Source organism: Talpa europaea, assembly GCF_964194135.1.
Source record: "Talpa europaea genome assembly, chromosome: 8".
In the NCBI taxonomy this organism is placed as follows: Eukaryota; Metazoa; Chordata; class Mammalia; order Eulipotyphla; family Talpidae; genus Talpa; species Talpa europaea.
In genome coordinates, this window is record NC_140075.1 from 49,285,837 (window position 1) to 49,311,255 (window position 25,419).

The 25,419-nt window shown below is 41.0% G+C and overlaps 1 protein-coding gene across 3 annotated transcripts in view; it reads left to right on the forward strand.

Moving 5' to 3' along the window:
- The window catches only part of TLN2 (talin 2), a gene marked incomplete at both ends in the record, with an annotated part of 183,432 nt that overhangs the window by 40,354 nt on the left and 117,659 nt on the right, over positions 1–25,419 (forward strand). For all 3 annotated transcript variants that reach the window (XM_084240393.1, XM_084240394.1, XM_084240395.1), the window contains 12 exons: positions 283–359; positions 2,763–2,943; positions 3,872–3,985; positions 6,258–6,366; positions 7,118–7,326; positions 7,868–7,966; positions 11,524–11,691; positions 12,844–13,138; positions 15,607–15,773; positions 19,807–19,935; positions 21,161–21,274; positions 23,260–23,373. In XM_084240393.1, coding sequence (XP_084096519.1) covers positions 283–359; positions 2,763–2,943; positions 3,872–3,985; positions 6,258–6,366; positions 7,118–7,326; positions 7,868–7,966; positions 11,524–11,691; positions 12,844–13,138; positions 15,607–15,773; positions 19,807–19,935; positions 21,161–21,274; positions 23,260–23,373 — 1,776 coding nt within the window. The remainder of the gene's footprint in view (positions 1–282; positions 360–2,762; positions 2,944–3,871; positions 3,986–6,257; positions 6,367–7,117; positions 7,327–7,867; positions 7,967–11,523; positions 11,692–12,843; positions 13,139–15,606; positions 15,774–19,806; positions 19,936–21,160; positions 21,275–23,259; positions 23,374–25,419) is intronic.

Consider the following 25,419-nt stretch of genomic DNA (forward strand, 5'->3'; position numbering starts at 1 on the left):
CTCATGTAACCGAGTCCTACTAGAATATTAGTATCTACATCTTAATTTTAACTATATAAAATTAAGTCTTGACAATAAATATTACAGAAGCCAATATATCTGTATATTAAATGTATTTTTATTATTACTGCTTTTACTTACTCATTACTTATTAAATTTAAGGAATTTTGGGTAAACTCAACATTATTGCTACGTGGCTGCTTTCAAAAGGTGTTTTTTAAAAGACTTTTATGTTGACCTCCTGACTTTTATTTTTTTGTTTTTGTTTTGTTTTACTTCTAGAAACAAAGTAAAGATAGATTTGGACTAGAAGGCGATGAAGAGTCAACTATGTTGGAAGAGTCTGTTTCCCCAAAAAAGTAAGTATTGTTAAGAGCACAGGGGAGCTGCCTTCTTGCTAAGTGAGCAGGGTTTCTCCTGCCAGCTCTGGAGCCTGTTGCCCTAAAGTCCCTCACCCAGAGGAAATGATAAGCAAGAGTCTTGCTTCTCAAAGTGTGATCCCCAGGTCATTAGGTCAGTGTTCAAGATGTCTTGTTGGGCAGGGTAGGTAAGCATTTCTGGGAGATCTTCATACAGTGTGGTCTTTCACTTTATTTTAAAGGCAGTGAGCATTCATGATTCCTGTTCTGTGTTTCTGTTTTAAATCTTCTTAAACTGCATTATTTTCATAAGAAGGCTGCTGAGTGAGCTTCTCTTTGATTCTGTACCTTTGGGGGAGAGGTCTAGCCAGTGGAGGAGCTTTTTTTATGGAGTGCTTGTTATATGTCCCTCTTGATACATGTGTCATGAGGCATCAGAGGGAAGTGGTTAGGAACATGGACTCTGCAGCCAGACTTACTGGAGTTAAATGTGGGGTCTGTTTTTAAATGAGCAGCCTTGGAGGCATAATAAATTTTCTCTGCCTTCTTGATCTCTTCTATAAAATGGGAATAATGATAGTGCCATTTTTTAAGTTTTATTTTGATGATTGAGTTACTAATAAAGCACATAAAACTATGCCTGCCACATAATTATTTGCTATCATCATCATTTTAAATTCAGAACAATTTTAATTTAGTACCATTTTATACATGATGAAGCTGAGATTTGTTAAAAATGAGTAACATCCAGTAAGTGACATTTTTTGGGAAACCTAGAGCATTGTAGTAATAACTCATCTTAACTTCACTCTGTGTGTCCAACATGCTATCTCATTTGGTTACAACAAGTAAGATGTAAGTCTGATACCATTATCCCCCATTAATGGATGAAGAACTTGAAGAGAGGGAAATTGTGATGAACCAGGTGGCAGAGCCAGAGCTCATGATGTTCTAGTATATTTTAGCATTTTTGAACTTAGTCATAGTAATTGTTTCTCTAACATTTCTACTCTCCAGCACTTCTTTACAATTTGCATCACATTCACCTTGAAGGTGTTTTTCTGTTTGTCCCCTATTAGTACACAAGTTGGAACCAGACTTGATGTGCATTGCAAGTACTTGCTACCCTTTGGCAAACACCTTAAGTCCTTGAGATTGTTAATGGCCATTAGATGGAAATTTGTAAGCTTCCTGGCAGAGTGAGCTGTTCACATCAGAGGACTCTGCTGCACTTATACTTTACCAAGAAGCAGCTAAGTAAGAGTACTGAATTAAGTCCCCTGCCTAGGGCCACTACAGCCCCCTCCCACTATAGCCCCCTCCTAGGGCATCCTGGTGAGATCTGATCAAGGCAAGCAGGAAAAAAAATCCAGTAGGTCCCCATCACCAGACCAACTATTTCTTCTTAGATTGAACTTTGGCTAAGATCTCAAACTGCAGGTGACCTCTTATTGGAGTCCCACATCTACCCTCCCTAGTGTCAACCCCTGGACAGACATTGTTTTGCCATAGATATGTGACACCTGCTGCTTGAATTTTAGCATGGCTTGTGAGCTCTTCTGTGAGCAGTAGGGAAGCTGATCTGTGATGGTTCACAAGCCATAAAACAGAGTCCACTGACCCTTCATGCAGCTGCTCCCCAATCCTGCCACCTCCCATACAGTCTGTGTACACACAGAATCCCCCAGATGCTCCCTGCAGGTCTGTCCACTGGGCCACTGATCTGCCACCCTCAAATTTCTTAATTTGTTTCTACTCATCATTCATTCTAAGAACATTATCAAGGAATAAAAAAAATGGATCTTTTTTTACTAGGTGCCCTAGGAATCTTTCTAGACTTATGTTGAAACCATCTGGGAGAGGTGCCAAAGTCTGTCACATCATCAAGCCTCCAGAGGCATTAAACATCCCCTGTGATCAATGGGCTTGGACCTGGGGAGGGGGAGCTAAGCTGGAGGAGATTTTCTTTAAGGTCACTTCCACATTTTTCCCTTCAGACTGAGAATAAATGACCTAGAGTAGAACTGGCACATAGTAAATTGTCGTTGAATGAATACTATTTCAAATAATCAACCATGTATCCAAGTCATTCATTTAGACCTGCAACTTTGTCACAGGACTACCTGTATGTATTTTTTTTTTTAAAAAAAGAAGGACCAATTACATAGTATGCTGAACTTATTAAATACATGAACGGTGGTAATCATTCACATTATTGATTGTATTAAAGGAGTCCTATCAGGGTTCTTATGAACATTTTATTCACAATTCTGTCAACATAAGCCTCTTTCAAAATGGCCTCTGTAGCATAAAGTGGCTAACATTTGTGACACATGAGGTATTGTACGTTTATATTCCACATTAGTGACCACCTCAATGACCAAACCACACCTGTACCTTCAGGTCCACCATCTTGCAGCAGCAGTTCAATCGGACAGGGAAGGTGGAGCACGGCTCAGTGGCGCTGCCTGCTGTCATGCGCTCCGGCTCCAGCGGGCCCGAGACCTTCAATATTGGCAGCATGCCATCACCGCAGCAGCAGGTCATGGTCGGGCAGATGCACCGCGGCCACATGCCCCCACTGGTGAGGCTTCCTGTGCACCTACTCTTTGTGTCATCATGCTGCCTCTTGTGTGCAAGGAGGGACACCGGCCGTGGAGAGAGGTTGTGTGAGCGATCTGGACTCTCCCTGTTCCCATCTGAACTATGGCTCTTCAGCTGTGCAGTCCCAGTGCCTGACTCCCAGCATGCCTTGTTTTAATTGGATGGCTTTCATAATGCTCTGTCTGGGATCACAGGTCTCCTGTGAGGGGCTGGAAGGGAATCATTGACCTCTCCAGGTGACTAGTGATAGAGTGATACAAATCTGCTCCCCTGCCTCAGCAGCATCAAGCTGATTAACTTACATACCCCTTGGTGAGTCTTAGAAATAGATCAGGTCATTAGTGACCCACACACTTCCACCTCATGGATCATTGGTTCCTTCCACTGTGCTTCTGCCTGACTCTGTGCCTTTCTTGGGCCTACACAGAAATCCCAGGCTATTAGACATAAACTGTTTGAAAGCTGAAGAGCCCAAGAGCTCAAAAATAATTTCATCTAAAGTGTTGACTGTAGATTTGGGTAGAAACCTTCCACATGGGTCAAGAAGAGTTCTGCTCTACCACACACATTTCCTATGCATGAGACCTTTTACCTTAGTACTGAAGGATTGGTCCTTTTAGGTCCCCTACAAGAACTCTTTCTGAGCCTTCTTGTCAGCTAATTAAGCTCTTCACACTCTGCTGATTATAACAGTCTGCAAACACCCACCTTGAGTATTCTATTAATATGCCTCTATATCTATTCCTAGCCACCAGGTTGAAATGGGAGGTGGTTCAGACAATGGTGCAGATGTAGCTTGGGTCACTTTGTCTTGAACCAGAGTTCATTTGTTCCTGGTTTGTCTTAAAGAGGGTTATGTCAATGCCAAGAGTGTGGTATAACTGCATTATGTTCATTTACCTTTGCAGACCTCAGCCCAGCAGGCCCTCATGGGTACCATCAACACGAGCATGCATGCTGTTCAGCAGGCCCAGGATGACCTCAGTGAGCTTGACTCACTGCCACCTCTTGGCCAGGATATGGTAAATATTGTTTGTAGTCCTCATTCTGTCTTGGCAGAAAATAGGGTGATGCACTGTGGCTGGTTTCAGCTTGGTGAAGTGGAAACCCTAGTGTTTTTGAGATATTCTTTGGCTCAAGGTCATACCCATAGGAGGAGAGAATCATAGGGTGCTACTGAGTTTTGGCAGTACCTTACAAGGGCTAAGAATTTGGACAGATAATCTGGACTCAAGTCTCAGCTTCACCATCTAGTGGCTGTGTGAATCTGCACCTTACTGTCTCCAAGCCTCAATTTTGTCATTTATGAGTAGAGTGGTTTTGAAGATTTGACTAATTACATAGAATGCCTAATCCATGGGAGATACAGTATTACCTGTTGTTGTTTTCAGTGGTTCTCAAACTTGAGTGTGCATCAGAATCAATTGAGTGCTTGTTAAAACAAGGGTTGCTGGGTCCCTCCCCCATTTTCTCTTACTCATTAGATTTGTGGCTTGAGAATTTACATTTTCAACAAGTTTTCAGGTGATAGAGCTGCTGTGTGTCTGGAGACCTTGCTTTAAGAACCCCTAGGTTACTTGTCCTTTTGAGATTTTCAGCAGAGCATGGTAATTAGCTGCCTTGCTGTAGCTGTACCATTGCTACATGGAATCAATCATCTAACCCCTTGATATGCAAACTGTGATCCATGGGCCAGCAGCACTGACAGCACTTGATCTTAGGAGAGCTCGTGAGAGGTGCAGAATTTTAGACTTTACCCCAATGTACTGAATCAATCTGCTTTTTAGCCAGATTCCCGGTTGCTTTGTGTGCACATTAAAGTTTGCAAGCACTGGCTAGCACTGCTGGTCTCAACCCTGCTTTGTGCTTTAGAATCACCTGAGGAGCTTTAAGACCAAACCTTAAAGCCCAAACCAAACAAATCAGTGTTGCTAGGGCAGGGCCTAGTTATCAGTGCTTTTTCGTCTCGTCAGGTGATGCTCATGGGCAGCCAGGTTTGAAAACCACTGCTGAGGCCAGAACCAAGCACAGCTTGTAGCTTCATCTTGTCCAGCCAGGATAACTGCCCTCCTACTTCGCTCTGAAATCTGTGTTTTTTCTTTTGTGTACTTGTGATTATATGCAGGGTGCTGCTGTCCTCAGTGGCATTCCTCTCAAGCACCTAAAGTCATTTGCTTTGGAGTACCTTAGAGAAAATAAAGATGGTTGATTCCCATATCCAACATATATGTGGCACAGTTTTAAAATATTTGATTTTCACACTCTGGCATCACCAGTTTTCAAAGAATTAGTATGCAAAAAATATTGGTGTAGACACATCATAACCTTAGTTAACATTTTGGGGTGTTTGGAGGAAACAAATCAGCACCTATGGTATACTAACTATGCCTTTGCTTCCATAGGTGATAAATTATTACCTGTATGGTTTGTCAGCACACATATTAATATATATTACCACATATATTAGAGCATACCATATTATCATGTTACCATGTACCATCTATGGTATATTATAGGTAATATAGTACCTATATGGTAATATAGGCTATATACTGAGGGTCATCATAATCAGTGTAAATGATCTTTTATTAAACTCCAGAAATGGCAGGAATATAGATTTTATTGGTTAAAATGAACATAAAATCTCAGCTGGAAAGGTTTCTAAGGACCGTTGAATTCCTACAGTAGAAGAAATATAAGACATATCTCCTGGGGATGAATTTTCCAAAGCCCTATCAGTTGTTAGTGGTGGTGTTGCATCCAGAACAGGAATCTTGATACACCCCTGCCCCTGCAAAATCCTGCCAAGAAAGGTGTCACATCTTCATGACACTCATGCTGTAATAGGAAATACTCCTTGTGCTGACTCAGAACACTGATGAACCAAAACATCCTCATCCTAGCCCCTTCCCCTTAAAAACAAGCTGAAAATTTGCTACAGTTGTTTATGAGACATTGTTTATGAGTCAAATGTATTATGAGACATTAATTTTCCTCATCTTTTTTTGATTGAATTTACCTAAATAAAGCCACATTGGATTTTTCTCTTTAAGAACTTAAAAAAGGAAAAAGTAATCAGTGTAAGAAACACTGAGGATTTACATAGCATTCTGTATCCATAAACGAGCCTGAAGTCTGGTAATGACATTGTGTGCAATGATTTAAGGGCCCCATTGGTGGAAGCCCAGCAAGAAACATGTAGCCAAAAGGCTGGTCTCACTCATGGTGCAACTTCTCTGGTTTCCTGGGTAATTCTATGCAGCAGTTGTGTCATGCAGTTGTCTGGTTTTGCAGGCGTCTAGGGTATGGGTTCAGAATAAAGTTGACGAATCCAAACATGAAATCCATTCTCAAGTGGATGCCATCACAGCTGGAACAGCTTCAGTTGTTAACCTCACGGCTGGTAAGTACTCAAGGGATTTGTGATGTATTGTGGTTTTGCAAAAAAAAAAAAAAAAAGAAAAGAAAAAGAAAGAAAGAAAAAAAAGAAAGAAAAATTCTTATTCTTTGATTGAAATAACAGATTTTCATTTTATGAGAGGATAATCTATTTTTAGGTACTGTGAGTACTTCAGGCATTTTCTCCCACTGACCCAGGAGAAATGTGAGGGAACTTCTCATTCCTTTTTGCCTATATCATGCATCATGATTAAAAAGCTCTTATTCGACTCTTCTCATTGTTCATCAATATACTGGATGTACCTTAAGGTGTATCAAGGCTAGTTTTTCCCTTCTGGGGAGCTTATAGTCTGAAAAGGGCTTAGAGTGAATGGACCGTCCTGTGTGCCTTCTGCCTCATTTCTCCTGACATGACGTGACTCCCAGCCTCACATAGTCAAGTGAGGGCCAGGAAGTGTCTTGGCTTCCCTGTGAAGTGTCAGCATTTTAGGATCAAAGTTAACCTCCCTCAACTATTGAAAGGCCTTGTGCTCAGTATTTCAACCTATGTGGCCTCAGGGTGAAAGGACCTTTTGAATAACAGCACCTTGGAGACAGGGTTGTCCCTCTCACGGTGGGTACGCAGCACTTTGTGTCTGAACCCTGAAAGATGGGGGTGATAAGCTGCTGCCAGTGTACCCACCTTCCTCCTGCCTACCTGGCCTCTCCTCAGCCTTCCCCACCATGTTGATAGTGTTGGTCCTTCTCTCATCCAGGTGACCCTGCAGACACTGACTACACAGCTGTAGGATGTGCAATCACCACCATTTCTTCCAACCTGACGGAGATGTCCAAGGGTGTGAAGCTGTTGGCGGCCCTCATGGATGATGAGGTGGGAAGTGGGGAGGACTTACTCAGAGCAGCCAGGACCCTCGCTGGAGCAGTGTCAGACTTGCTGAAAGCTGTGCAGCCCACTTCTGGAGAGGTAAGCTCTTGGGGCAAGCTGTTACTTGAGTTCTGATGAGACAGGTGCCATATCTGGATACCATGAGACTCTTGGTTCCTGAGCTGTTCCCTGCATCCTACTGAGGCATGTTACCACACTGTAAGCTTTTAAGTTGTTGAACTGGATGCAGACATTATGGTTTTAACTTTGGGACTGGGTGATTTCTTACTTAGTATCCTCCCTTTTCCCAGCAAGGGTGCTTGATTAGAGGCAAGCTCAGAAACTGAAACAGATGGCACTTTGCAACCTAATTTCCCTAAAGTCCACATCATTACCCACCAGTTGAATGAGTACCATCTTGAACAGTACAGATCTATCTACCTGTTGCTGGCCTGTGAGACAAGGGGCATTTCCTTGTACAAATTTATAGATGTTTACATCTCCTGCCTCATGATCTGAGACTCATGTAGGGGAAGGAGGAACCAGGACCATAGGACTCCTCTGCGGGCACTGCTCTGTCTGATGGCGCTGTGTGAGAAATGTGTTCTCTTTCCAACCTATACGTGTGCATTGTTCACAGCCTCGACAGACAGTGTTGACTGCTGCTGGAAGCATTGGACAAGCCAGTGGGGATCTTCTGAGACATATCGGAGAGAATGAGACTGATGAGCGATTCCAAGTAAGTTGTTTACAGCCCACAATCTTGGGAGGGATTCTAAGTGCTGCTCTCCCAAACAAGGAGACAGTCATGAAAAACCAAATCTTCCTGAATTCTGTTGAATAAGAGTGAGGGGGATAATCTTAGAAGTGAGGTATTTTTGTGTTAACTTGGAAAAAAAAATGTTTTCATTGAAAAACTCATTTCACTTAGATCATGCATTTTCACCTGCTGGGCTTTCTTTAAACACAGAAGGAAAAGAATAATGTCATGTCCCTCCCACCCCCCATATCTACCACCCAACCTTCACAATGATCAACTCATGAGCAGTCTTGTGGGGAGGCAGTTTTTAGTTGCATCATTCTGAGTCCACATGTTAGAGGGAAACATGCATTCCCATACTCTGCACTCACACATAGTGTAGACTCTCCTTAGTATTCAAAGGTGGATCTTTGTGAGTCTGAGCCAAAACCACAAGAGTGGTAAAGTCTTTGTCACCCTTCTTTTGTAATACCAAGGTCATGTGCTGTTTGTCCTCTGATGAACAGCTGTGGCCTCTGTCTGCAGCTGGCTTGATGCGCTGCCAGCCAAGACATGATCTCAACTTGTCTGCTTCCATTCCCAGCTGCCACAGATGGAGTTGCGAGGCCTACTATTGGGAAACATCAGAATAAGATGATCTTTTCTTCCCATATACTTATAGGCAGATGCCCTTCTCTTTTCTTACTCTGCCTCTTAAGACTTAATTTTATAAGTAATATAAATACATTCAAATTAAGCTGTTTAATGTTACCATTTGGGGCCAGATTCTTTGGAAGATGACCTTATCCAATTCCTATGTCAAGTTCACTGGGAATTTAGAATGAAAACATCATTCAGCTTTCCTCTAGCTTTCAAGTTTCTTGCTTCATGGGTGGCAGTTTTGCATGCTCTTTTATCAAGAACTGCCAAACTTCATCTGCCAGTTTGTCTCAGTTACACTATGACCATATATTCATGATGCATGAAATATGTACCTTTGTCCATGGAGGTATTTTGTTTCTCCCCTACTCTCCACATGCCTGTGGTGCTGGGACCATTGGACTCACTCATACTCTGCAATACAACAAGATATTCAGTGCGTGACTGTTCATGTCATGAAGGAGGGTGAGGCCCATGATGGGTGGGAAGAGAATTCCTGGAAACCATTTCTATGTTGGGTTGACCAGCAATAATTTAACTAAAACCAGAATTTACCGCAGACACATAAATATAGCCCACTAAATCCAGCTAATTGTGTCCCTATTCTGACTTCCGCTTCGTCAGATCCCCAAATTGCCCTTGTACTGCCCTTTGCTGTTGAGAGTAAGTAACTCTTTGTAGGGAGAGACCTACTTAGGGACTGGGCAAATGAGATTCTGCTGGTTTACTCGACTCAAATCTCAAGTGGTCAACTCACTTTCCTCAAAAATATTATTGTTTTCTCCAATGGGAAGATTGAGGGCAAAGTCACAGTTCTCTAAGTCATCTCATATGTCTCTGTATTTTTAAAGACTTTTCCTTTTAGTCTTTTGACAAACTGTTTTTATCTTGCGTAAATGCAAACCCTGCCTCCTGATGTTTGTTTCTGTTTAGATGTGCCGGGAAAGCGGGCGCACATTCAGGGCACACTCCTGTGTGGAGGATCCCTTACTGTGAAGGGCCTGGCTTGGATTTTCCATTTCTGTAAGGTCTCTGGGTAAACACCAGAGCAGTAAAGTGATCCTACAACCTCCTCCAGTTAAGGAGAGCCCCTGGCTTACTGACATTGGATTTCTTACTGTTTTTCTGGTTCTTGAGATCCTGTCTCAAAGCTTTTCTTGGGTTTACAATGTACTGCATGTTCCCAGAGTTAACAAAGATTTATTTTTCACAGGCTACATAATAGTGGTCTTGTTGAAAACTTTGACAAAAGCCTTGTCAGCAACTATTGCTGTAGTATCACGTTCTCTTTCTAACTGTATTTGTTTTATGGACAAAATGAATATGAGGAACAGAATTTCTTTAAACAAGTGTAAGCAAAGTCCTTTAGAACAATGAGTCTGCATGACCAAATTCCCTGTGTGAAAAGATGGATTTAGGTCACCTGAGGGCCCACTTTGGAAAGTTGATTTTGAAAATCCTTTATATAGTTTGTGACATTCCAGTTGGGTTTTCACCGAGCCTTGAGATCCGTGTCAGAGAACTGTAACTGTAGAGGTCACATTGTATGCAATTTCTCAAGTTATGTGGCAGATGAGTGCCAGCCCCATTCTGAAGGCACCTTCAACTCCTGGTACCATGGGCTTTCGTTTTTCCTTTGGCTATCCAGTAAGCATCAGAGGGCTTAAAAAGGGCTGGGCTAAATCATTCTTTTTAAGACTGCTGCATTTTTGTCCATTTTTAAATCTGCTTACCTGGTAGTTTCATGGGTTTGTGATTCGTCTGGATAATATAAAGTCTTTGCTCTGTACAAAATTGTATATAGTCTGAACACTCTTTCTAATACATTGTCCCATAAAATATCTTGTTGTAAAGACTCTGTGGGTGCCCTTTGCATTCAGAATCAAAAGCACTTTTCATTATCTAATGAATTAATAAAGGCTTCTGACCGCATTTCCTCTGGGAGAAAGCTTTGACATGTTAGTTGAAAATAAAAATGGTTCATATGTTTGGGAAGGCATTTCCAAGACAAATAAACTACCTTCAGTATTAAAAGTCATGAAGTAAATGAAATGTGACTGGTTATTCTTCAGGTCACACAGATGGGTGACAAATATGGTGGGCTAAATCAAAGGATTCTCCATCCTGCAGGCAGAATGCCTTTCTGTTGAGTTGAAATGTAAACTAATCTTTACAGGCTTAGAGTGCCTTGCATCATCAATGAGGTTGCCTTTTAGCTACTTTATTTATGTATTTCCACTTTTCATAATAATTTCATCCCTCTCCAGAAGGTGACAGAGCATTGAGAATAACTTATTTTCAGAGCACTCCTCAGCTTCTGAGCTAGTGGTGTTGTCTGTTCATGTTCAACGTTGCCCTCTGGAGGCAGTGATGTAGCGGAATTGCTGGTGATTACTTGGAACTGTGTGCAAAATAGAAATCCAACAGAAAAATTTTCAAGTTTCAGTGGGCATGGTATCTCGGAGTCCGTGAAGTATATCCTTCCTGTGCACATAGTATTTGTGGCCTGTGGATATGTTCTCTGCCTTTTCATCACATCAGCCACCTATTCAGGAGACGTGATTAAGACTCTCACTGTTGGCTGAGTGCATGAATGTGAATCAGCAGTTAAGATAAAAACCTTTCCCTCTAATCTATTTTAGATTTAAATACATGTTGCTTAATGAATGTATAGAAGACTGGGTTATTTAGGATGCAAGTCTCTTTCTTTCATTGCCTCTAAGGGTAAATTGACATTCTAGGAAAATAAACAGAGAAAATATTATTCTGAAGTAATGAAGGAAAAAGGTCAAAAGGAATTTTAATAAAAGGTTTAAGTAGACACCACATTTTATTGTCAGACCATGAAGGATTTGGTGTAAAAAATAATAACTAGCTTTTTGATTCTCTTTTCTTAGGATGTTTTGATGAGTTTGGCTAAAGCTGTTGCCAATGCTGCTGCCATGTTGGTACTAAAGGCAAAGAATGTTGCCCAGGTGGCTGAAGATACAGTCCTGCAGAATAGGGTGATTGCTGCTGCCACCCAGTGTGCCCTCTCCACCTCCCAGCTCGTGGCATGTGCCAAGGTGAGCCAGCTGGCAACCCTGGTCTTCCTACAAAGTGTCCCATGCTCCTTTCTGTGCCCTGTCATTTGGGGGCTGTAGAGGCAGAATGTGTTAAAATTCTGGTGCCTTCTTTTGGGTGATATGATAAGAATTTTAGTATAAACATCCAGATTTTACTTTTTCCTTTGTTCTTTGCCCAAGTTGTCAGACAGTGGTACTTTTCTGTCCCTAATTGCCAGTTTTATATGCAAATTCTGATGTCTCTCGTAGAACATTCTCTATGTCATATTTATACCTGTGCACAAAGGATTCTTGCATTGTGCAGTGCAGCATTATAAGTGGGTTCAGAAATAATCAGCAGAGTTTATGGGATCATGTATACACACTCTGTGTGTCATACTTCACCTCATTGGACACCATCATCCCTCATCCCTAATGAATGAACAGGAAACTGAGGTCCTTACATTTTAAGAAGTAGCTTTCAGCCACAGAAGTTGAACATGGCAGAAAGGGTATTTGTGGCAAAGGTCTGTATGACTTTAAATGCCCTTTCCACCCTTTCCATTTCACCACATGTGTATTTGCTGAGATTGTGCATGAGAGGATGATAGGTGCCCCTTTCTCCACTGGATGACATGGTTCATATTGGCACTTCCCCTCTGATGTAGGATTTGCAACGTTTGGTGACCTCTCTCCTGCTTTCTTTGTTCACCCCCTTAGTATCCACAGATAAATGACAATCTACCTGTTCTTCACTTGATCTTAGCCAAAAACCGAGAAGCGATTAGAGTCTACCTGTTCTTAAGAGTTTCATGAGGCAGAGTTCCAGGTGTTTCTGGAGAAAAAAATAGAATTTCCTTAGGTAGTCTGTCCTAACTTAAAAGATACATTTCAGTGGTTCCAGATGGAAGAGGTATAATTGATCAATGTAGTTTTCAGTAGCACAGATGGTCATGTACCCTTTATGAAGATCTAAATCAGCAGGACATCCAAAGTCACAGAGAGAAAATAACATAGCAAAGTATGAGAAACCTCAGCAATGGTTTTGTTTAATCACTGATCCTACAAGTAAAGAACTGTCAGAGCTCAGAAGGGAGTGGGTGAAAATGCCAGTGTGCCTTGGGAACCAAGAGGTGTCCTGCAGTGCTCAGGACCACTCTTGTCTCGCTGCAGGTGGTGAGCCCCACCATCAGCTCCCCTGTGTGCCAGGAGCAGCTGATTGAAGCGGGGAAACTCGTGGACCGCTCTGTGGAAAACTGCGTCCGTGCCTGCCAGGCGGCCACCGATGACAGTGAGCTCCTGAAGCAGGTCAGCGCAGCGGCCAGCGTGGTCAGCCAGGCCCTGCACGATCTCCTGCAGCATGTGCGACAGTTTGCCAGCCGAGGCGAGCCCATCGGCCGCTACGACCAGGCCACCGACACCATCATGTGTGTCACCGAGAGCATCTTCAGTTCCATGGGTGATGCTGGTGAGGGCCTGGGCTGTGGATGGGCATTTTGGTTTGGGATTTCCTAAGGTGCTGATTGTGAGTAAGAAAGGTGATGGCTGCCTCAGGCAGAGACCTCACTCAGGCTTGGAAAGATCTCACTCAGGCTTGGGAAAAAATCTCTTCATGTGCCCATCCTGGGCTTACAGACTTAAAGTGAACTAGATTTTTTTTATCATTTACATTGACAGTAAATCCCTTTTGTTTGAACAATGTCCATGTTACTATGCCATAAACATGATATAATAAAGTCACAGAAGGAAGCAAGAGTGACAGAAAGAAAAAGTTGGTTATGCTCACACGTCCCAGAGAGGGCTCATGCATGCCTTACAGGGTACAGCCAAGCATCAGGTTTTGGCCAGGTGGCAGAAGATAGGACTGAGAGGAGAGCTTAGCCGTCACTCTTACTGGAATTTCAATGGGAAAGGTAGAGCATGGAGGATAAACAGCTTTGAAATAACTAGTTAGAATAATTTCAGCAGGCTTTATACTATAAGGTCATATCTAGTTTCCTGATCCTGGCCCTGGAGTGATGGAGGCAGAGAAATATTGCCCCCTAAGGTCATAGGGGCCAGACAGAGGAGGTTGGGAGGGTGGTTAGCTTGCTGCCATGCTCCTGGCTGGAGCCTTTACTATCTCCAAGAATTGACTGTTCTGGGAGAGGCAGTCTCTCTCCAACAAGAAAGATTTTTTTTTAAGATATTTAAACATTGTGATACACAATGCACCTTTTCAATTTGTTAGTTTAAACTTGTTTCCACAGACCCAACCCATCACTGTCTTAACCTATGTAAATCTCCAGTGCCCAGAAATTTTATATCCTCGTACAGTCCTGCATGTATATGCGTATATAATGTCCTTTTTTATGTAAACGGACCTGTGTTACATACACTCATTTGCAACCATTTTCACTTAATATGTGTTAGAGATTTTTTTGATGCCAACCTATATCTTTTTAATGGCATCCTATGGATGTATCATAATTTACTTAACCAGTTATCTTTTAATGGACTTATAGGTGGTTTGCAGATTTTTTTGCTTGTTTGTTTTACTTTTACAAAGATACCACTATAATAAGCATTGTTATTAAAAAAGTATTTTGGTTTACTTTTGTGGGTACATGTAGGATAAATTACTATGAGTTGAATTTCTGGACCTATAGATATGTCCATTTCTTATTTTAAATGTGTCTATGAAATTTCTTTCTAGAAGGTTCCATAATCCCCACCCTGTCATCCCCACCCCGGCCCCGCCAGTAGGAGGTTTGTGGAGGTCTGCTTTCCTACTTCTTTGTCAGCACAGAGCCATACTTTATAAGGAGCTTTTTTTTTTTAAGGAAAATTAACTTGTGTCCATGTTAAAGTATTTAAGATAGTAGGCATGCACCATACATTTGGATTCCTTTTTGAATGAGTCTTGTATTTTGGAATAATTTAATATTTACAGAAGTTGCAGAAAGGTACAGTTTACCCTTCCCACTTTCCCCCCTTTTTAACATCTTCCCTAAATTGTGCACATCTGTCAGAACTAGGAGATTACCTTTTGTATGTTACTCTTGACTAAGCTACAGATATTATTCAAATTTCATCATTTTTCCATTGATATCCTTTTACTTTCCTGCTATCTGGTCTAGAATAGCTTCATTTGACTCATTTTGACTTTTAGAAGAGTTTTTTTTTCCCTTCCCTAAATGTTACAGTACTTTAGCATTCTTCTCAAATGAGCTTTGGGAGAAGAGGAAGTCCCATACATTTGAGTAGTTTTAATGTTGACTGTTATACCTCTCCCACTTCTAAAAGCAAGTTGAAATATATTTTCAATGAAATCACAGGTACAATAAAACCACACAATTACTAAAAACAAGATCAAAACCAGTACTGGGAAGAAAAAAGTGAGCGAAGAGAAAATTGATTGGGAAAAACCGAGCCAAGGCAAATCGTAGCATTCGAGCATGGCCCTGGACTCTGTGCTTCCTATTAGCGAGAGCCAAATGACACAAATGTGGTGGATTATGTGATATTACTCATCTGGTATAAGTTAGCATACAAACTAATCCAGATTTTAAAAATAACATTTTCTGTCCTCATTACTTAAAAAGTTTATTATAGGGGCTTTTGTGTAAGTGAGTTTTGAAGTGAGATAAGTATTATTTTCTAAATAAGTATTCAAAATAAATCTTTGTAACTTTGTTCCCTGCCCTCTCTATAGAGCTTCTCTTTGGCTATGTCATATTTATCCCTCATATTTAAAGATTGAACTAGGATGTGTTCCCTGTAGTCCTGGCAACTACAGGGAACATTTTCAGTTCTGGGTCTAATGCAGCTACATTGCTTAGGAATGCTGCATGGAGGCTCATTCTCTCTGGCAGTGGACTAGCGAAGTCTCTGTGCTCCCCCCAAAGTTCCCCTTGAGCTTAGTACACAGACAGACTTGTCAACCCCACCCTCTAGGTGAAATGGTGCGCCAGGCCCGGGTCCTGGCCCAGGCCACCTCAGACCTTGTCAATGCCATGCGGTCAGATGCGGAAGCGGAAATCGACATGGAGAATTCAAAGAAGCTTCTGGCAGCAGCAAAACTCTTGGCTGACTCCACAGCTCGCATGGTGGAAGCTGCAAAGGTATGACATTGGATTTGTCTGATTGAAATCAAAATCTTTATGAATTAGGCTGGGGAAGGTACCTTCAAGATTAAGAACAGTCAGCTGAGTTTGCATTTTTGTTTGTTGAAAACCTGTATAACTATATGACATTTAACCTTGTTTAAGTGGGAAAGGAGAAGGTCATGGAACAACTGAAAGAAATTCTTTATAAGAATAGTGCTAACTCAGCTGTTGACAACAGAGTCTCTACTTCATGGATGCTCTTTCCATTGGGCCATCACCATCAGCATTATTGAATGTTTTGCCGAGGCTGGTCTTCGGCAGAACATGGTGATTAATTGAAAACTTGAAATCTTCAACAGAAAATTCATTTACCCCTGTTTTCTTCCCATAATCTTAATGTTACTTTGCCCTCCATTTGACTTCTCAACTAAACTATTGCAATTTTGCACAGTAGAATGCTTCCTGCTCCGCTGTTCTTTGAGTCCCAGTGGCAGTTTTAAATATTAAATATTTGAATAAAGCGTGAAGGATCAGCTTTGTGCGTTTTGACAGCAAAGCTATCAAAAAAACTGTGATTCTAAATCCAGGGCTCTGTTTCAGAGACCCCAATGTTAAAGTACACAAGCCTCGGGCCACTCCGGAAACCGAATCATGAGGTGATTTGCTGGTGGGACTGGGAGTGTATATGTAAAAAAGTGCCACCGGAAATTCTGATACCTACCTCTGAACAAGAACTGTTGTAAATAGATAAGGATATAGTTTTCCTCTGCTGCTTATTATGCAACTAGCTTGTGTATCTTGAGCAATTAATAGAAAATGAAGATGAATATAAGATAATAAAAAAGTGATCTTCAGCTTCATACCCCCTACATCACATATTTGTATATTAGTTTCATTAAACATCCCTGCATCTTTTTTTTTTTTTTTTTTTTTTTTACAACAGATTTCCCTTTTATTTCTACTCTGGCTTCTGTTTCCATCATACCAGCAAACCTATTTTCTTTTTTTTTTTTTTCTTTTTTTTTTTTTTATAAATTTTATTGTTATATTCCCCATACAATTGCAGCCCCCCCATTCTGACCCCAATCCCTCCCCTCCCGCCCCCGCCCCCCTAAAAGTGTCTCTGGTTCATAGTTTTTTGTTGATTTTGATTTTCACTTTCTTATATTCATTTTCCTGGTCCCTTATTTAAGTTTTCTAGATTCCTGCTATGAGTGAGACCATCCGGTATTTTTCTTTTTCTTTTTGGCTTATTTCACTGAGCATGATCCCTTCCAGCGCCATCCATGTTGCTGCAAATTGCATGTGTTTATCTTTTTTGAATGCTGAGTAATATTCCATGGTATATATGTACCACATCTTCTTGATCCAGTCATCTATTTTTGGGCATTTGGGTTGTTTCCAAAGCTTAGCTATTGTAAACAGTGCTGCTATAAACATAGGGGTGCAGGTGCTCTTTGGAATTGATGTTTCTGTGTCCTTTGGGTAAATACCTAGGAGTGGAATTGCTGGATCATATGGAAGCTCTATGTTTAGTAGGTCCAGAAAAACATCCCTGCATCTTACCCTGTCTCTGACCTCTAGTGGAAATGTGTGTCTCAACCATGCCTGTGAATTTCTTCACTTAAAATGTATGTGACATCCAGTGAACTGTGCACACTTTCCTCATCTGACTCACCATTTTATCACCTGAGAGACTCAGAGTTCTTAGAAATACCTCATGGGAATGGTTGATGAGAGACCCAAGGGAAGGCAGGTCATGAACTTCCTGCCTCTGTCCACTGACTCTTACCACAGCCTGGAACCTCTGCTCTTAATCATCCCCTTTAACAAAAAAATATATGAGAATTTGTGTAGTGGTTGATTTTTTTTTTAATGGTATTTATTAGTTCTCTTTTCCTTTTCCTCTCCTCCTTCCCCTTCTTGTCTAAACTTAGCTATCTCAAGTACACCCTCAGGTTCATAAAAAAAATGACTTCCTAGACTAGAAAGAACTTTCATGAAAAATTTAATCAGTCCCTATTTTACAATGAGGAAATTGAAACTCTGCAAGTTCACATCCGCCTTCACAAAACCAGGCTGAGCCAGGACTAGTGTGCCCATTGGTTTCTAGATGTATGATACAGTGGCCAATTCACTCAGTTTACCGAGTTAGCCAAAGCTTGTTTCTTTTTTTTTTTTAATTTTTATTTATTTATGCATATAAGAACTGGGGCACAGGTCAGAGGTGTGAGAGGATTCACCAGAGTGGGGAACAGAACAGGCAGATCTACTGAAATACACTGCTGAGGGGAGCAGCAGGCATGGCAGGAGAGGTCTGCACGCCTTGTGGGACCCTCGCCCAGGCACAGCCCAGCACTCAACCGCTGCGCCACCGGTGAAGCCCCAAAGCTTGTTTTATTTTGAGTCACTGATATTTTTGATTGTTTCTTTGATTGTTTCTTTTAGATGAGCAACATTAATGTTTTTGTTAATCTTTTAAATGTTGGCTAAAAGTTGTCACTTTGTCTTCAGCAAGAATTTCCTGAATTTTGTTGAAAGCTAAAGAACATAAAATTTGGTGGGTGGGAGGAGGAATGTCATAATTGGGAATTAAGATTATAGGCCAATATAGGTAAACCATATTTGGTATACATTCGTCATAAAAAAGATATTACTAAGGAAAGATCCAAGCAACCCTATTGGGATAAAGTACAGACATGTTGGTTTCCTGCTGCTTTGAAATGGAAAATTAAGGTTTGTGTGTCATTGGAGCAGTGATAAGGTGGTAGCTTAAAACAATACCCAATGACCAAAAAAAAATTTTTATAAACTTGCAAGAGAATACCATAATAGCCTAAACAATCCTTTCACATATAACATGCAGAAATAAAGTATTTTAGTCACTGGAAACAAAATCAAGCCTGCTAAATGTGATTAAAGTCTGAAAGACTAGAAGATTCTATTCAAGGGGAGTGCCCAAACCATCTGTCCACATGTTCAAGTTGTTCCATCCAATGAGAATTCCTATAGGAATTTATTATAAATTGGTAAATTTGGTGAGTTGGCCATTTAGAAAGTGTAGGCATTCAGAAAATATTTTTTCAATCATCAGTGTGTTTCTGCTCTCTTCTCTGCCTCTCTGACATAGAAATGTGTTAATCTAGAAACATCAAGCTCTGGTCACAGAGCATTCAGGCCCTGTGACAAAAAGTCTTGATTGCCACCTTTGTTGCAAATGGGGAAAGACAATGTGCTTTAAGTCTGTTATTGTATTGTAAAATTATATCCGCTCCCTGCATTACCTTCAGGCTTTTCCTACTTCAAAATCCTGCCCATCTAAATTCCACTTGGATTCCTCAGACAATTTAATATGTAGAAACATGGTCAAAGGGCTGTGGGGTTACATAAGGGAAGAGGCTACAGGCCAGCACAGTGCCTTCCTCTTTCCCTGCCCAGGAATGGGGGCATCAGATTCTCTCATTAACTCAGTGCAGTGGGGTACCAGCTCTCCCTTGACTCTGTAGAAATATGATTTCTATACATGGCCTTTCTGGAACTTTTCCTTAGAGATGTCTTACATGGCATTCCCATCCTCGTTGCTTCCTCTACTCCCTGAGTGTTTATGCTAGAATTTTAGCCCATTCACATTTTCCAGTGCCAAAAGACAGAAGAATCTTTCAGCTGTGACCAGTGTCTATCATGCCAATTAAAATAAAATTCTTCCTAAGAGAGATGGGCAGGGAGATTTATCTTACATCATTTAAACCATGGATTTCTGACCACAAGTTCATTTGCATGAACAACAAGGCTGTGGTCTCAAGTGTTTAATTATTACCATTGCATTTCTACTGTTTAGTGGTGCAGTTTGAAAACATCCCCTGGTAGACTGTTGTTTTTGTTGTTGTAAGAGGAAACATCTTTATCATAAAGATATTGCTTGAAGCATTTGGTTCTCTCCTCCAGATGCTCTTTATTACTAGGAAAGAGCAAAATTAAAGGCATGAATTTAGTGTCTATGGCATGCTGTCTCCTGGACCTCTTGAAATCTTTATTTTCATTTTCTCAGGGGGCTGCAGCCAATCCTGAGAATGAGGACCAGCAGCAAAGACTGAGAGAAGCTGCAGAAGGTCTCCGGGTGGCAACCAACGCTGCTGCACAGAACGCCATTAAGAAGAAAATTGTCAACCGATTGGAGGTAAGTAAAGAGGCTGGGTGGGTTTTGGGATGCCCATTTTAGATTACAAATTGCTGCTTGGAAAAAATAATCTCATTAATAAGTCCTTGCCCATAAAAAGAAAACTAAATCAAGATTAACAATATAGTTTAATGATTTAGGTACAATGAACAATTTGAAATGTTGGTCTAGGTACATTCTATAATTGGGGACAATGGTTTAGGAATCTTGACACAATTTGAAAAATTGCTTTTGTTTCTGGTTTCAGAAAGCCAAAAATTTGTAAGAATTTAATCTGGCATAGAAGTCAAACCTTTTTTCAGGAGGAACCAGGATATTTTTTTCTGGTATTGAGGGATGTCCAAGTTCAGGAAGGACCATTAGAAAATGTGTATTATTTCTAATGTATACGCATTAGAAAATGTGTATATTTTGTTGGAGATAGTGACTTTTTCAGGACTCCCAGCAAAAAAAAATTTGAACTTTAGAAGAGAGGAGATGAAGACCAGGCTTGGATGGAGAGATGTCGGAGGGAGTAATAATTTTTTTTAATTTTTCAGAATGTTTTTTCTGAAATAAGTAGTGATAGATACCAACAATATGAGACAGTAAATTTGTCTCATAAATGTACACAGGAGACTCTTACTAAATTATAGGAGGTTGGAGACTAAGTACCTGCCTATTTAGTGAGGAATCCCTCTATGTGTTGTAGTCTGCTGGATTCTGGAAAAAAAAAACTGGCCTTTTTCTTAAAAGGAGATGAGATTATAAACACAATGATGTGCTCCCATGGGAAAGCCTGGAACCTTCTGAACCAAGACTTCCCCTGTGTTGGGAGAGGAAAGGATTGAGCCCCCAACCTGTATGCTTGACCCGGACAGCAGCCTCTGCTTCTTGTGGGAGAATTTTTCCACATAAAAATTTAGATTTGCTACTGCTTCTCAATGCCATCATGATCTTGGTGTTATCTTTTTGAGAAAGACAAATGATCATCAAACTTGAGGTTTCAAGCTTGCCTGTCTTTATCACTTATCCCTAGGAATGTAGATTAGATGAAGGTAACAGGGCACTGATAGGTTAAGATGACCATTGGTATCTAAAAGGCAGACTCTGTGCCTGGAGTTTCTTTTCTCATACACAGATTATCCAATGTTGCCCCTTCAGTAGAAGGGATGTGCATAAATATGTAGGTATATGTGTTTATGCATTTGAACCCTGGGTTACCGCCTCTCACTCTTCTCTCCAGGTTGCAGCCAAGCAGGCTGCTGCTGCAGCCACACAGACTATTGCCGCCTCCCAGAATGCAGCCCTGTCCAACAAGAACCCAGCAGCCCAGCAGCAGCTCGTCCAGAGCTGCAAGGTGAGATTCTGGCTGCCTGAGAGCAGGTCTGCTGTAGATGACCGTGATAGCATCAGAACACCGGGTGTCCTAGTAATTCAGTTAAGATTGATCATGCAGACCACTAATCCAGTTTGTTCCAGCTCCCACGTTCCAGGTGTACACACATGCACACATCTGGTTTTTGTCTCTTACTTGGGTGGTCTGTTTTTGAAGGGAGAGTGTTTTTCCAGTATTGTCTTTCCTTTGTGTAGATTCTTTTTGAGAGACGGAATCAAAGAGGATCAATGACAAGGCCATTTTAGGGCTCTGAGATAGTAATGAAGCATTGAATTTCCACAAAGACTTTCTCCCTCTGAGAGGTGGGGCTTGGCGTTCTAACTTTGCTTGTTGTGGCAGGATTGATTCCGGCTTTGCACCTATTCCACCTGGAGAATTTATTTCATCCTGTCTGGCCTCAGTGACATGCTTTGGTGCTTTCTGTTGTTGCCTGTTTGTTCTTCTCAGACCTGGGCTTCAATGCCATGTTGAAGCCAACATACTATGCAGAGTGTAGTACACCCCTTCGTTGCCTTCTCCCGGGAAACCTCTGCGTGTTGCCAGACCCAAATCTAATCATGTAGCCATTGTCAACACGTTTGCATCATGTCTAACTAAAATCTCCTGGAAGTGTTTGGGTTTTGCAGTGGGGACTGGCTGGAGAAACATATTTGATTGTTTTGGGGTTCGGAAAGCTAACTGCTGTCCTCTCTCTCCTTCAAGTCACCTCTAAAATGATTTTGCATATGAGGGGCGTTGCTACTCCTTCTTCAGAAATGCGTTTACTTCTGAGGGGAATTGCCAGAGCTCTCCACGCCCCATTGCAGGTACTCCAAGGCCAGCCAGCCCCTCTGTGGAGGAGTGAGTGTGCTCTGGAAGCGAGACCTCCGCATGGAGTAGCACCATGTTCTCAGCCTGAGTGGATAAAGAAGGGGTGTTTCTGCTAAGGAGGAGTTGTTTTTTGCTAAAGCCCTGATTCAGCTGCCAACAGGGGTGGAAAAATGGCATTTCCCGTTTTCAGGGAGCACGTACTGCAGGATACCCTTCCTCCACTTTTTGCAGAGAAACTAAAGGCACATATTCTTATGGTGTCACTGTCAAGAAAACTTAGCATATTGTGATGGAAAAGGGAAAGTAGACTAACTGGAGGCAATAGTCCTGAACAGGACCTTGGAAAGTCTCATAAAAATATCTTTTTTAAACCCTGGCTGCAGAGGGTACCTGAAGAAAAAAGAAAAAAAAAAAAAAAAAGGCTGGGATACACTTCAGGTTTCAGGTCTTCATATAATAGATGACCTCTGCACTAGCACCTTTGAGGGCCTAGTTAATCAGATGGGGTGGGGGCACAGAATAGAAATGTAGGGGAACAAAGAGAGGGTGAAAGGTGGCCTAAGGCACTGTGAAAGATAATTCCTTGAAAACTCCTCCCTCTTCTACCCTGGGTTTTGGGTTTTTCAGTTTGAGAAATGAGAAGGGCTACTGACAACAGGGGAGGGACCATGTGACCTGTAAGCTGATGGACAGAATATAAACCTGCACAGTGAGAAACTGAAAACTGAAGCACTGAAAATAGACTGGTTGTTGAGTATCTCTCACTGTCTTCAGTTCTTGGGGCCATATGACTTGTTTATCCATTTGTGAGTTGTGTAGATTCCTTGTTTCTGAGTTTTAACCCTGATGAGTCTGATGGTGAGTTGCAACTGCAGACATTCTTTTAAGGCTCCATTATGAAGAGTCATTTTGTCCTGAATATATTGGGACCACAGATTTGTGTGTGAGAAATAAGGTACCCAGAGGTGTTAGGATTCACTGTGGATAAGGACCCAGTGGGCTAAATCCACCATCCATTATAGGCATCCCCTAGGAATGATAGCACACCCCCAAATCATTGATCACTGCATCACTTTACACCGTTTCAGTAATTCACCAAGCTGTGTATGCTTAGTTGAATTTCCTTGTTTCCTTAGGCAGTAGCTGATCACATCCCTCAGCTGGTCCAGGGGGTCAGAGGGAGCCAAGCCCAAGCAGAAGATCTCAGTGCCCAGCTGGCTCTCATCATCTCCAGCCAGAACTTCCTCCAGGTAACATGGAAGCATTCACCTTGGTTGTACCCAGAGCACCCCCACTGGGCAGAGCGTGCCCTCTATCCTAAACAAATGGAATTAGTGAGTTCCATAGCCATTGCAGTGTTTACAGTAAGCAGAACTTGAAGTCCTCTTCTTTATGTTTCTGGTTCCAGGAGAGTTCTATTTAGGATGGCAAAGCAAAATGCTCATATGCAGGGTAATTACCCTGGAAGGTGGCACAGAATCCACTTTTTTCTTAGGACTATCATCTTTATTTCTTTTCTTTGAGAGAAAGGATGTATTAAGGTACAGGTTTTGGTGCACACCAGAGTTCTAGGTATTGCTTTAGGTTTGCCAGTTTCCAGAGTGCCTCCTGCTATTACTCGTGGACTGATAAAAAAAAACAAATAGTGGGCACATCTTCCATAGGTCAGTCATTTATTGTGGCAATTGTAGAGTTAGTAAGCTTTGTTAGTCTTTGTGGACTGAGAGATAACTTCATGTTAAGGAAAATTAAATAAAAAGAGGATCTTAAGTTTTGGGGGAAATTTCCCTTTTCAAATATTCTTGTGTTCAAATGTCTCAATACTTTCTGTCTACTTGTATTTCATGAAAAGTTCCTATGATTAGGGCAGACCTTATCCCTTTCTAGTTCCACCTACAGTGACAGAAGCCAGTGATACATCTATTTGTTAATTTGTCAAACATTGTAGCTCTAACATGCAAAGATAGAATGTGGAAGTTTTCATGTATTTCCTCACATTTAAGCTGTACACATATCTATGTATGTGTATATGCTATGTAATTAGAATTTGTTTTGTATAGTTTGTTTTTTATGTTAATGGTAATATTATGAGTATTTGTGATTTTGAATAATACTCTATCATGTGGCTATATTCTGTTTTACTGTTTTCCCATCATTTGACATAGAGGTTGTTTTTGATTACTTGCCATCATAAGCAACCGATACTATGATACAAGTGTTTAGAAGTGGTCAAATCTTTATACCCCTCTTGAATTATTTCCTTAGGGTAATTTATATGCTGTCTTGCTCCACTGCCTGCAGGATTTTGAGGTCATGCTAGTACAGTGTTGACATATTCTGGGTCCACTCTGTCCTGCTCTTGTTTTCCTTTATTCCTTTTGTTCTGATTTTGCCATGGTAGACCCATCAGATCTCTGCAAGAACGAGGCAGAGTTTGAAATATAAATGGAATTAGCAGTTCAAAAGTTAGTACATTTTAAACTTTCTTCATAAATGCTATAAAATTGTCCTTCCAAAAGGTTGGCTGAATCTAAATTTACAACTATCAGTTCATGAAGCATGCTTTTTAACACATCTTTCCAAGTTGGGGAAGTAAGCTTTTAAAAATATGTTTTTGCGGACCTCCTTGATGGTGCAGGAGGTTGAGTACAGCACTGTGAAGCTGTGCAGCCCCTGCAGTGCAGGTTCGATCCCAGCCGGCGAGGGAGATACACACATGGTGCGGCAGACCTTGCCTGTCTTGCCCACTGCTCCCCTCAGCAGTGTATTTCAGTCAGTCTGCCTGTTCTGTTCCCCACTCTGTCTTTGGTGAATCCTCTCACCCTCCTGCACATCTGACCTGTACCCTGGTTCTTGTATGTATAAATAAAATAAATAAATCTTTAAAAAAATACGTTTTTGCCAGTTTGCTCTGTAAATGTTTGCCTTTGTACTTCCTTGATTTTCACATTGTTACACATTTTTCATCTTTTAGTAATTTGGTTATGTGAAATTATTCATGCTTTTTGTACATTCGTGCTGGTTTTTCTTATAAATTTTCATGAGATCTTTAAATATTAAAATATTAATGATTAGTCTTAATTTACGTTCTGATCCTAAAATTAAGTTTTTACTAAGAACAGTTTCATAAAATGTGTATTAAAATCCTTAAAAATATATGCAATAATTGGCACAGAAATTCTAGTTTAAAAATTTATACAGAGAAAATTATGAGTGTGTTCATAGTTTTACCTACAAAAGTGTTTATCATACTATTGTTATGTTGGAAAAAACAGAAACATGTCTAGTAATATAGA